The 12,643-nt window shown below is 37.1% G+C and overlaps 1 protein-coding gene and 1 pseudogene across 3 annotated transcripts; both read left to right on the top strand.

Annotated features, from left to right (window-relative positions):
* The first annotated feature begins 1,896 nt into the window (after window positions 1-1,896).
* On the top strand, window positions 1,897-9,097 carry LOC113107561 (homeobox protein aristaless-like 3). Of its 3 annotated transcripts, none has more exons than XM_026270158.1 (4): window positions 1,897-2,627; window positions 5,945-6,174; window positions 6,861-6,986; window positions 7,310-9,097. In XM_026270158.1, the coding sequence occupies exons 1-4, from the start codon at window positions 2,303-2,305 to the stop codon at window positions 7,676-7,678; spliced, it is 1,050 nt and encodes a 349-aa protein (XP_026125943.1). In that variant the 5' UTR covers window positions 1,897-2,302; the 3' UTR covers window positions 7,679-9,097. The 3 variants fall into 3 exon arrangements, with proteins under 3 accessions (XP_026125943.1, XP_026125942.1, XP_026125941.1); XM_026270157.1 differs by having other exon boundaries at window positions 5,903-6,174; XM_026270156.1 differs by having other exon boundaries at window positions 5,900-6,174.
* A 2,080-nt stretch (window positions 9,098-11,177) lies between these two features.
* The window catches only part of LOC113106816 (RNA-binding protein 15-like), a 2,862-nt pseudogene continuing 1,396 nt past the window's right edge, over window positions 11,178-12,643 (top strand).

Below are 12,643 nucleotides of genomic sequence, written 5' to 3'. Positions count from 1 at the left end.
GCAGAAGCCGGTCATGTCCTTTTGATTAACTTCACGGGGTCTTTAATGTGCCTTTAGGATCACTGAAATAAAAGGGTAAGATTTTCCTCTTTCTATTAACATCTTCACAGCTTAATGTGGGGTATTTGCTGGAGTGTTTGCGCAAATTCGATTTTTTTTCTCTGTATTTGTAACAAATTTACTTTTTCTGCCCAATGCAAATTATGCAAATTATGTCCGCTAGATACAAATCCCAGTGTAACTTTTAACATGACTGACTTTTCATGTTTGCAACAGAATAACAAAATGAGGCTTATGTTTAGTTTAGACGAAGAATAAGTCAGTGTCATAGAAGTGAGTCAGTATTTGATTTTAGTTTTCAGAAGAGTATGCAGTTTGCAGTGCAACAAAACAACTTGTGGGAGGAAGTGATATGATCTCTTCCGTATTCCCAAAGTCTGTTTGCTTGGTGAATTCATCATCGAATGAAACGGTTCTTATGTGGGCTGACCGAAGCAAATGGACTGGATGTTTACACACTTGTCCGTCAGGTTGGCTCCATGCGGCCTTACAGACATCCAAAAAACTGTTAGACATCCTGGAGAGCAGCGCGAGTCGTTTAAGTGCTCTGAGTTTAGAGATCCATTGCAGAGATTTGAGCTGCCACGTCAATATCAACAGTTTTCAATTTCTTTGATCTCTGGATGTCCAGACTCAAGCAGCTCCACGAAGTTCTATGAAAGGCGTTTTTTTTTTGTTTTTTTTTATTTATTTTTTTTGGATACATTTTGTGGACAGTCAGCAGTTCGCAATATATTTCATCAAGCGTTTGTTACCAACAAAAAGTCAATAAAAAAGGATAATTATGATAAACGCTTTAACTTTTCTTCTGGACTTTAAATGTATTTTTAAGAACCACAGATCGAACAGAACAAAATGCATACAGCAGATTTCTTAAAATAAATTGCTAGTAATTAAAAACTCTACAAAAACAATAAATCTATCCTAATATAGGCCACTCTACATTATAGCGAGTTGCTTTTTGTCTGTTTTGTCTATATCTATTATAAGCTTAAAGTTTTGTGCTTTTGCCATAATAAAAGAGGAAATGAGTAACAGGTGAGTTGGTGGTCATCATATTAATGAACTTTATTTAAGAAGAATGCACATTTTCTGTAGCAACTGGATCAGCGTTTGTATAATTTTTTATTAATGATGCAGTAACCATAAACCAGCTTTATTTCTTTTATCTGTTATAGTCTATATATGTAAGCGTTTTCTAAAATAAAATAAATGTGATGTTTGCTTTTTAACTACTTTTTATTAGTATTTACAGGTTTAGGTTTACATAAGATATATAATCGAAAACGACCCTTTTGGCTTAAAATAGCTCAAAGAAAATATCATAACATAAATGTTGCCTTGTATAAAATAATGACGTTGGTTTGTATTACATATTAATTTGTACTACATACATATTGATGAATATGCATAGAAATATGGAAGAATATAGAATAGGAATAAATATCAATAGTACCCTAAAATTTTTCCCCCTGTAAAAAAGCAACAGCTTACTATTTTTTTTTTTTTTTTTTTTTTTTTTTTTTTTGCTGTTGCTTTAGGCCTTGTGATTTTTTCACACGGCTGTTTCCTTATGTAAATCAAATTACAGCTATGCTTATACATTGCATACATCTCGATAATAAAATAAAAAGATGCTTCTCCAAACGTAGAGTATCCGTCTAACTAAAGACCGTGATGGCATTTCAGCTGTTACATATATGATTTAAATTCAAAGCTAAATTTTGTCTTTGATGTAGCATGATATATATCATAATCGAATTCATTGAGTGGATTTTTTCGCCAGTGCGCGTTTAAAGGTAGATCCTTGATCCCTGCTTTGATTGAGTTGGGACAGCGTCACGCGTAACATGTTCCTGGATCAAAATCCATCAAATCTGGATTCAGTAGACTAGTTTGGTGATTTCAAGTTAGGCCTATAAGTGCTCAGCCAGTCACAATTATGTGATTTAATCACATTCTCCTATCTCTCATAACAATTTTGTTTTATTAAGAGAAAATGTTTTGGAGGTAAATGGTTAATTGACAGGAGCCGCACGTGATTGATTTTTGGGCGTATTGAATCAGACCGCTGTCTCCCTCTCTCCCTCTCCCAGTTTACGGGTCGTTGTTTCTGATCCTCTAAATCCCACCCACTTGAAATGAAGAGGTGGAAAAAAATCGCCATCTCTCTTGCTTATACACTAACTTGTCCCCTGTTATTAGCATCCTGGTTCACTATTCTCGTGATCGGGCCGGGGTGATGGAGACTGAGAGTTGTCTGTCTTTCTCCTCGCCTTCAAACAGGATCACGCCAGAGAATTCACCGGGTTTGGAGCATAATTCTGGCGCGTTCTTTCATTGTGACGACCACCAAAAGTCTCCGCACCTTCCTCTAGCGCATCGACATGAGTTTTTTATGGGACGCTACACAGACGGCGGCTCCGCGGACTTTACGCACGGCGTCAGCGCAACAACTCCCCGCGCATCGCCTGGAAAACATACGAAGTATTTGGAGAATATGAACCAGGACCAAAAACCTTCGATCACTGAGAAGAACTCGTCATTTTATGAGACTAATTCTGACGGTAAGTGAAAACTACTTCAGTAGTTCAATGTCAAACAAAAGAATAATAATAGTAGCCTAATAATAATAATAATTCTCAAAAGCCGTTTACACAATTTTTTTAAATAGGCTACTCCACCTGAGAGGCCCAAAACAACCAGTTGCTGGGAATGTCAGTCATATTTTTCATTTACGCATAATTTCTTGAAACGGATATATGGCAACTGGAAATGTAAATAGCCTACCATTACATTACACTTAAAATTATGTCAGCAAGAAAAGTGGTGTTATTTGTGCTGATTAGTGATTGGCTAGATAAAGCCAATTGAAATAATGTATTTATTTATTAAGTTAGACTTTTCGGTTAATCAGTATTTCTTTCGATCTGGAATCTCACTTGTTAAACACTTTTGAAATGGCCTGTACTTAACTTTTTTTCGTTTTATTAGGCTACATACATACATGGTGTTCACGATGTTAAAGTGAGATGTGTATTCGTTGTGTGTTTTTATCAATAACCACAATATAAAACGTTAGAGTTTTTTTTTTTACATAATTTATTTACACTACTACTTAAAGCAGTTTTGTTAGGCTTCAAAACTATCTTTTTACCTTTTGTTAATTACAAACTTTTACAAACGTATATCTGATCTCAAATAGCTTAAGTTTAAGTTTAGCTTAAGTTTAATGTTTGTATAATTTTGGTTTTAAAATAATTAACTCTAAATAAGTTATCATAATGAGTTAAAAATAAGCCATATAGTAAAAGTAAAATAAAATAAAAAAATTTATTATTATTATTATTTTAAACCAGGCAAGTCAGTTAAAAACGGCTTCTTACTTTCAATAACAGCCTATTTTAGTTATTATTAGTATTATTATTATTTTATATCAGCTGAATGGTTGTTGTAAGAGCTGCGTCTTTTAGGAAATTTCAGGCCTGCTCACCCGAGCGCTTTTCGTCCTCACACTTTCCCAAATCATGATTTAAAAACGCATGTTTAAAGTTCTTGCATAATTATTTATTATTTGTGAGGTTCAAATCTTTTTTGATCTGTTGTGATCAAACGTTTTCTTTCCTCATAGAGCTGAAACAATTTATTTCTAGTCTCAATTTACATTACAGGCCTAATCATAAAATATTGCGATGTCTAGGCCTAATTCTCAGAAACAATATCGTCAGAAGCATAATGACCATTCTTGTTTGCGTTTAAATGCCTTACTATTCTGTCACACATTCTAAATACGAACAGAGATCTTGGATTCTAAATTGGGTTCATTTATAAACGATTATGTCGATATTAGCAAGTCAACAAGCGAGTTTACATTTCCAGAATAACTTATTTATTAAGATCACGAGACGTGTTGAGCCAGTATGTTCTTCAACTTTTAATTGGGGACCTCACCTTATGGGGCTCATGGGGTGTGCAAACAAATATAGCCTGGATTTATTGGTGGGAACGAGCTAGTGTTGAAGACAACAAAACAACATGTTTTGTCTTTTAGTATACTGTGCTATAAGGAGGAAGAAATGCAAGGTCATTTCTGCCATATGTGCCGGGGTTACAGCGTCGAACTTGTTTCCGATACATCATTCATCGTTGCACTTATAGCCTACTTTTTGAAAGACACTCTTTGTCATGTTCTCAATCATTTTTAAAACTTCATCTTTATTAGTGTATCGCTCTTTCGAAGGTCAGTGGATACATTTTGGGAGATGTTTAATTCAAATTAAATTAAAATAGTAAAGTCTTGTTATATGGTGTTCTTAGGCCGCAGTATATAACTATTATATTCCTTAAAACATTATTATGATTATTATGATTATTATAATTATTAGTTCTTGCACTATTTGAAGAGATAAAATATAATAACGCTATCACTTTAAAGTTATGGAGCTCTAGTAAATGGTTTCCTCTGTTTTGGTGAAAATTAAATTAGGAAAACCATAATTCATCTCTGCCACTTAATCACTAAGCAGAGACAGACATTGAGCTTTAAAGCAAACTGCCTGGGGATTTTTATGACCCAAGGTCAGATGTTTTTAATATCTACAGAAACATCTAAATTATAATTTCACTCTAATTCAGATGGATTACAGGGGAACTCTTGTGAGGAAAACAAACTATAGCACTATCATTGTCATACAGTACTATCAGCAAGTTCTTGACATGCCTGTAAAAAAAATATATATAATATTTTTTATGTCTCAAATAGACTTTGACTCTTGTATGCATTTGAATGAATTAAAGCACATTTTCCATGAAAATTATGGATATGATTATTTGATTAAATAAAAAATTGCTACACAGAATAGACATACATTTCTATTTTAAACTCATGAAGAAAAAAACACCCTCTTGTAAAGGACTTTGACTGGTTTATTCCTTTTAAAATAGCTCTTCCCATCATTTATATTCTCCTGAGAAAAGCAAACACGTCCTGTTTGAATGATGTTTATTATTAAAGTGATTATAACAGAACTTTTTTTGTCAAAATTCCTTCACTTCTTACAGCCTTTTAACCTGTCATAACATAATAGCTGTGGATTTTGTAATGACATGCATTTTATTGTACTATTCAAGCAAGCGTTTAAACTTACAAAAATTGATTTTTAACTCAAGCCATTCAATCTAGAGTTTCAAGCTTAATCAAAACAGTAAGCTCTGCTGACAGTGTGTTATTATCCTCTTTAAAGTTTGTGGAATACCAATAAGTAGACTGAATATTTGAAGCAATGTTGGTTTAATGGTCTACTATTTAATATAAACTGCTAAAATATTCTTCTATGATATAAGCTGCTATGGTTTACAGTAACATACAGTGATTGCTATGAATTTATCACTGATCAAAAATATGTTTTAATGTTTATTTTTTTAGCAAGGTTAAATTGCTAAATATATATATACATATATATATATATATATATATATATATATATATATATATATATATATATATTTTTTTTTTTATATATATATAAAAAGTTGGTGCTTCATATGGAAACCTGCTATATAATGTGTATTAATTTAACTTATAATTTATTATAATTCTATTCCTAATTAAAACTCATATATTTGACATGCGTTTGTGGTTAGTCTGAGGTTGTTACGCCCTGCAGCTGAATCAGGTGAGAAGGAAAAATATTCAGGCTATACATAAAAAAAGCCATTAACTGCAGTTTAGAACACAAGAAAAGCACAGTACTTAAAGAGAAAATTATGTTTAATTAGCCTGGGCACAGTATTTCTATTTGCTTATTAGAATCTAAATGTCATTCTGTATTGGTGTCAGCAGGAGATAAGACCATACCCAAGACTCTTGCATATCCTGCTCTAGACTCGGAGTGTTGTGGAAAACTGAAAGAGCCGTCCAATGGGTTGCCTGGAGACTCCATCGCTGACTCCATCGACCTGTCAGGCAAGAACAAGAAGCGGAGGAACCGGACAACCTTCAGCACCTTTCAGCTAGAGGAGCTGGAGAAGGTCTTTCAGAAGACACATTACCCAGATGTGTATGCACGGGAACAGCTGGCACTGAGGACGGAGCTCACGGAGGCAAGAGTGCAGGTGTGTTAGACCACCTCGTGGGACAGGCTTTTAGTTATAAAATCAATGAGAGTATTTGGTATTATAAAAATAATTATGTCTATTCTCTTATTTTTTTCTATTCTCACAAAGGCTGCATTACTTGATGAAAAATACAGTCAAGACAGTAATATTATGAAATATGATTACATTTTAAAAAACTGTTTTCTATTTCAGTGTATGTTAAAATGTCATTTATTAATGTGATGGCAAAGCTGAATCTTCAGCAGCCATTAGTCCAGTCTTCAGTGTCACATGATGTTTCAGAAATCATTCTAATAGGTTGTAATAATATGTAGTGCTCAATAAATATTTATTGCTAAAAACAATTGTGCTACTTACTATAAAGTTCAAAAGTAACATTGTCCTTAGAGATCAATCAAATGCATCCTTGCTGAGTGAAGTATTAATTTCTTTAAAATAAACTTGGGTAACTGATGTTAATAAAATATCAGGTTTCAAACGCAGCACCATGCACTAATATTTATTTATTTATTTGCACAGATTTAAATGCTTTCACTAATATTAATGTTCCTCATCGATTAGATTAAATATATTGAATTCTTTGAAAGGCAGAGCGTTCCATTTTGAGACGGCCTATAGTTATATCACTCAATAATTACGTTATTATACAGTAATAATAGAGCATATGGATATTCTTTCTCCAGGTGTGGTTCCAAAACAGACGGGCCAAATGGAGGAAAAGAGAGCGTTACGGGAAGATGCAAGAGGTGCGAAACCACTTTGCTGCTACATATGATATCTCCCTTCTCCCTCGCTCCGACTCATACCAGGTACACACGCAAATACACAAACACAGAACACAAAGACAACATAAGACAGAGCTTGAGAACATAAAATGTAGCTTTTGTATATGATTTCAACACACACAGGGGAGTTGCTTTGGTTTGGCTGGAGACATAATGGACATTGGACATTATAATGATTTATATTTGATGTCATAAACACAGACTCAGTTTAGTTTTATATTGTATGTTAGTGTAATGCCATGGGGCACAGGCCAGCATTAAACATATTTAATTTGTATGCATGTTAATTAAATGTAAAAAGGTTCTGAAAATGATTTCAAAATGTGTTTTTTTTTCTTTCCACACAGATGCAAAATAACCTGTGGCCAAGCAGTGCGGGAACAGGAGGTGCCGGCGGGGCGGCCAGTGGTTGTGTTCTGGGAGCAGAGAACATGGCGTCGTCCTGTATGAGCCCTTACCCCCATCCTCACGGCAACCTGCCCGGGCTCATGGGTATGTCTGCGTCTCCAGGCCATCCTCATCATCATCATCATCATCATCATCACCCACCCCACCACCCTAGCATTAATGGGATATACTCACTCCATGGCTTCCCAGGAAGCCTGGGGGCCCATTCCTTTGAGCCCGGACCAGAGTCTGAATACAAGCCCTCAGGCCTGGTGGCCCTGCGCATGAAAACCAAAGACCCCGGGAGCCTGTTATCCTGGCCGACATGACCGTGCAGCTGCAACTGGGATTGTGATGACATCACTGAGCCAGCAAACAGTTAGCATGCCTGCACACAACTGAAATACTTTTTTAATGCTCAATGTACACATCTGTTTTTTGTTTGCAGGCTTTGAGATGTTTTCACTGCAAAGATACATTTGACGTTTTAATTTTTTTTTCTTGATCTGTTTCCCTATGGAAGCATCTCATTTGTTTGTGTGCTTGTTGAAATTCTATGAGCTTTGCACACAACTTGCCAAAATATAAAATTACCAAAGAGGATGTGCAACCTTTTTTATTTAAGTATGTTAAAGTTACTCTCATAGTTTCAGTGTATGCAGTGGTTTAGCCCCATTATGTATATATGTAGTCCCAGTCAATAAATGATTTTACATTTTCTGACTTTGTGCATTCAAATATGTCACCACTAAAAACAGCAAATACATACGTGCTTCTGGTAAACCATAGCAGGAATGAACTATCACTGCATATAGATTACATTTTTTGTTACTAAGTGTTTATGGATTGCTTATTTTAATTAGGGATGCATGATATTTTGGAATCATATTGCCTGATATAATGGTTTGCTTTTTTATTAAACGTCTTTGGTCAGTATTAAATATAAACTTGTACAAGCTCATTTCTCAAATTTTTACATTTAGATTAACTTAGGTATTATCTAACACTCAATTAAAGTCACTTTTTAAAAACACTAAAAAACTTAATAACAATGCTAAATGTAATTTTTAGAATGCCCAGACACTTTGTGCATTCAAAATAATTTATGTGTTTGTTGTTTTATTCTTTCTTTTATTTATATAGAATTTAAAAAATGTACATTTAAAACCATCATCCTAGTAAAAAATTTTGGTATTCTACATGAATTTAAATATTCATGCATCCCTAATTCTAATCTTGAATAATTTACGGAATTTGTGGTTTTACTATAACATAGATAATTGTACAGGTTCAGGCAACTTTGGGATCCATATGAACATCTCATAAAATTCTAATACAACAAAAAATATTTTGTGTGCCGATTTCTTAAGGCTAGTATACTTACAAGCAAGGTGAAATGTGTTTTTGTTTTTTGTTTTACTTGAGAGAGAGCATGGCTGTCTAATGAGTAATTTTTAATATTTTGGTGTGGGCTGGCTGTCAAATGTCACCTGAAACACCAGCAGCATGTGACAGCCCTGCTAATACAAAACCAACTAAGTGACCACAAACATCTCACTCTCAGAATGATGACAGATCCAAGGTTTTTTTTTTTTTTTTCTGTCATACCAATCAGTCTTAGTTCTGGGGTCTGACAGCTGGACAGAACCACAAAGAATCATGAATTATGAATCAACTTACATGTTATGCTACTGTTTAATTCAAGGGTCTTTGATAAAAATCTAAATACTAATGTGACAAGCAAAGCAGACCCCTTCTGAAGCTTGTTATGTGGTCGATGTATTAAAAATAAATAAATGTTTGAAATGCACCTGGGCTTCATAACTAATCAAACTAGTTCAATTCAAATTCTGCCTGGTGAAAACTAACATATTTTTGAACATTCAGTTCCTGTGACATTGACTTTTAATAACAAAAATGTCTCTCATACAAACAGGGCTTCTAAAGAACAACATGCATTCTAAATTCTGTTTTTGAGACAACTCAATGTCAGTATACAGTTGATCGTATTTGGTGTGTTCTTGGAATCCCAATCCTGTGGGAAATGGCTGAAGTTAAAGTGTTCTGTTGATACAAGTGCCAAACAGCCTTGAGGAGGGCAGTTCTGTGACCCAGCCATGGGACCGGTGTGGGTTTTTCAGCTCCATCTGGGTTTTAATGACTGCATGCCAATCCTGCCAGGCACTCTTTCAGGGGGATTCACTTAATTTAGATGACACATAAGACGAAATTGCTTGAGATGAAAAAAGCTGCAGTGACAGGATTTTCAAAGCTTCTCTCGTTTTCCTAATTCTCAAAATGGGAACATCTTGACAGTTGCTTTGGGGCAAGCATTTCCTGCTGCTTCTTTCCTTTGTGCATCGAGGATGACAGAAACGCTGGATCACATTAAGTGCCAGTTTTGGCGGACCGTGCCGTGTTTTGGAGAGAGTTGACATGTGGTTCCAATAGAGGATAGAAAGGGAGGCTGACAGAAACTCTCTCCACACCCACAGCTTCGAATTCCAGCCTGATCTTTCAAGAAAATGGAGCCAGCTCCAGCTACACATGCAAAATGATTAAATCCCAGATTAAAGGATGCGATAAAGAAATAAAGTTCAGGAATACAAGAGAAGCGTTACTAAATAGATGTGAACTACAATGAAACAGATGGGATGAAAAATGTACAGAGTTAGTGAATAAAAAATATTGACCCGTTGTAGGCGTGCTGCAGGAAAATTGGGCAGTTTGAATTACATTTGGCAGTAAATAAACGTTCCTTGAATAAATAAAAAATACATAATGTGCTTATTTCTATATTTAACCTTCATTTGTATTAGACAAAAATTATTTGTACAAAAATCACTTATTTTTAAAGTATATATAACTGCCTGCCATAGACAGTAAGCTGCCTGCTGAAACACACACAAGTAATTGTGAAGCTAAAGCACTTTTTGCATGTACTTCCGGATTAAAGTGTCTGTTTGTTGTCTTATAAATATATTCCTTTAGTAGGCTACTATTTAACTGTGTCTTTTTACATAACATTTTTACTATCTTTTCGCAGACTAAAATATATTCCGGCTGTTCTGAAAATGTATATTATTTAAAATGCATTCATTTTAATAAGGGGTGAACCTCGCGGAGAATGCTAAATCAACACTGAACCGACATGGTGAAAAAGCTATTCTTCACGTTTACACTAACGTGACCCTTCCCTTCACTCCAGTTCAACAGGCACACATCACCATCTGTTGGACATAAAGTGAAATTCACGATTTGTTCTTAGTTTTATTTATTTGACCACTTGCAATTTATAATTCACTTACATTCTTAATTTAAATGAAAATGTGAGGTGAGGTGAAATTCCCAGTCTTTAGCATCAGCTAGAAGCATCAACACTTTTTAATTTAAAAATTAATTATTTTTTCTGCATGATTTATGGATTTATCATGTTGACAAAAATATCGAATAGAGTGCAGAAGCAGATATAATTATATTTTCAATGCATGTCCTCACAACTTGAGAGAAGATTAGTTAAATGTCACTTCTCTTGTGTCTATGGTGTTTGAAGCTAAAATGGTGTACACCGAGACTGGGCGCTGTACGGGAGGTCTTGATTGACAGACAGAGCGACCAATTGCGTTGACGTTTCTTAGAGATTCAAACCAATCAAAGTCCACGGGCGGGTCGTGTTTTAGTCTTGACAAGATGGCGTATGCGGTTGTTTTGCCGCAGGGACACTAAACAAATCATACAGTTTCTCGTGTAAAATTCGTTGTCATTGCGGTTAGCATAACTTGTTAAAAAGTGTTTTTATTAGGCGCGCAAAGCCAGAGGACATCTAACATGAAAGGGAAAGAGCGGTCGCCGGTTGAAAAAGCGTTCAAGGCCTTGGATGATATACGGAGACAGGGGAGAAGCCCATCCGACCAGTAAGAAAATGGGGGTTATCTCGATCTCTGGCGGTGGAAAGCAACAACGGCAGCACTTCGTCTAAAAGCGAAGGGGTTCTGCCACGACGGGGGCTGATCGGGGATAAAAGAGACGGACGGGATTTTGACGACATTCTCCAGTCGGGACTGGAAATAACCACGGTTACACCAGCCCTGTGGCGAGCTCGAGCGGCAAGAATCACGCCTCGAGCCTGTCCTTAGAGGCGGCCGCGCGCACCAACTCGCGCGGAGAGTCGCGCGCCCCACTTCCACAAACGAAAGTGAGTACAAAACTTTAAAAAATCAGCGAGCTCGGCTCCCAGCTGAGCCGACGAGGAAATCGAGGACGGCCTCTTTCACGAATTCAAAAAGTTTGGCGACGTGAGTGTTAAAAATCAGCCGAGTCAACGACGAGAGAATCGCATTCGTCAACTTTAGGAGAACCGGATGATGCCAGAGCGGGCGAAGCACGCGCGAGGCCGGCTGGTGCTCTACGACCGTCCTTTGAAAATTGAGGCGGTCTACTTGAATAGGGAGGAGAAGTCGATCTCCTGTAGATAAGGACCATTTCTCTGTCGTTGCAGGCCACAGACATTTGCATACCCAGAGGCCGCTCTCTCCAACCGGTCTGGGTTACAGAGACTACCGGTTACAGCAGCTAGCGCTGGGTCGGCTTCCTCCTCCCCTCCCCCGCCGTTACCGAGAGAGCTTGAAAGAGAAAGAGAGTTCGCCTTTTATGAAGCCAGGGCCCGGCCTGCGTACATCGCGGAGCGGGCCGCACCTTTCCGCGAGGAGGACTTTATCTCTCCCGAGGATGACCAGAGAGCCAACCGCACACTGTTTCTGGGTAATTTGGATATTACTGTGACTGAAAATGACTTGAGGAGAGCTTTTGAACGATTTGGGACCATCACAGAGGTGGACATTAAAAGACCCTCTCGGGGCCAGAGCAGCACCTATGGCTTTCTTAAATTTGAAAACTTGGACATGGCCCATAGAGCAGCAAAAATGAGCATGTCTGGGAAAGTTGTGGGCCGAAACCCCATAAAAATTGGCTATGGCAAAGCCACCCCCACCACACGCCTGTGGGTGGGCGGTCTTGGACCTTGGGTGCCTCTGACTGCGCTAGCCAGGGAGTTTGACCGCTTTGGCACTATCAGGACTATAGACTACAGAAAAGAGACACCTGGGCTTATATTCAGTATGAAAGCCTGGATGCCGCTCAGGCGGCCTGCACACACATGCGTGGATTTTCCCTCGGCGGTCCCGACAGGAGGCTGAGGGTGGACTTTGCTGACACGAAGCACCGCTACCGCAGCAGTTCTTGCAGCCCCTCCCTTTGCACACTATGAAATCGTGGCTGAGTCTTTCGTTCATCGT

The sequence above is a fragment of the Carassius auratus genome, chromosome 8 (assembly GCF_003368295.1).
Source record: "Carassius auratus strain Wakin chromosome 8, ASM336829v1, whole genome shotgun sequence".
Lineage (NCBI taxonomy): Eukaryota > Metazoa > Chordata > Actinopteri > Cypriniformes > Cyprinidae > Carassius > Carassius auratus.
Note: the sequence above shows the minus strand (reverse complement) of the source record. Positions and strands in the feature narration are given on the sequence as shown.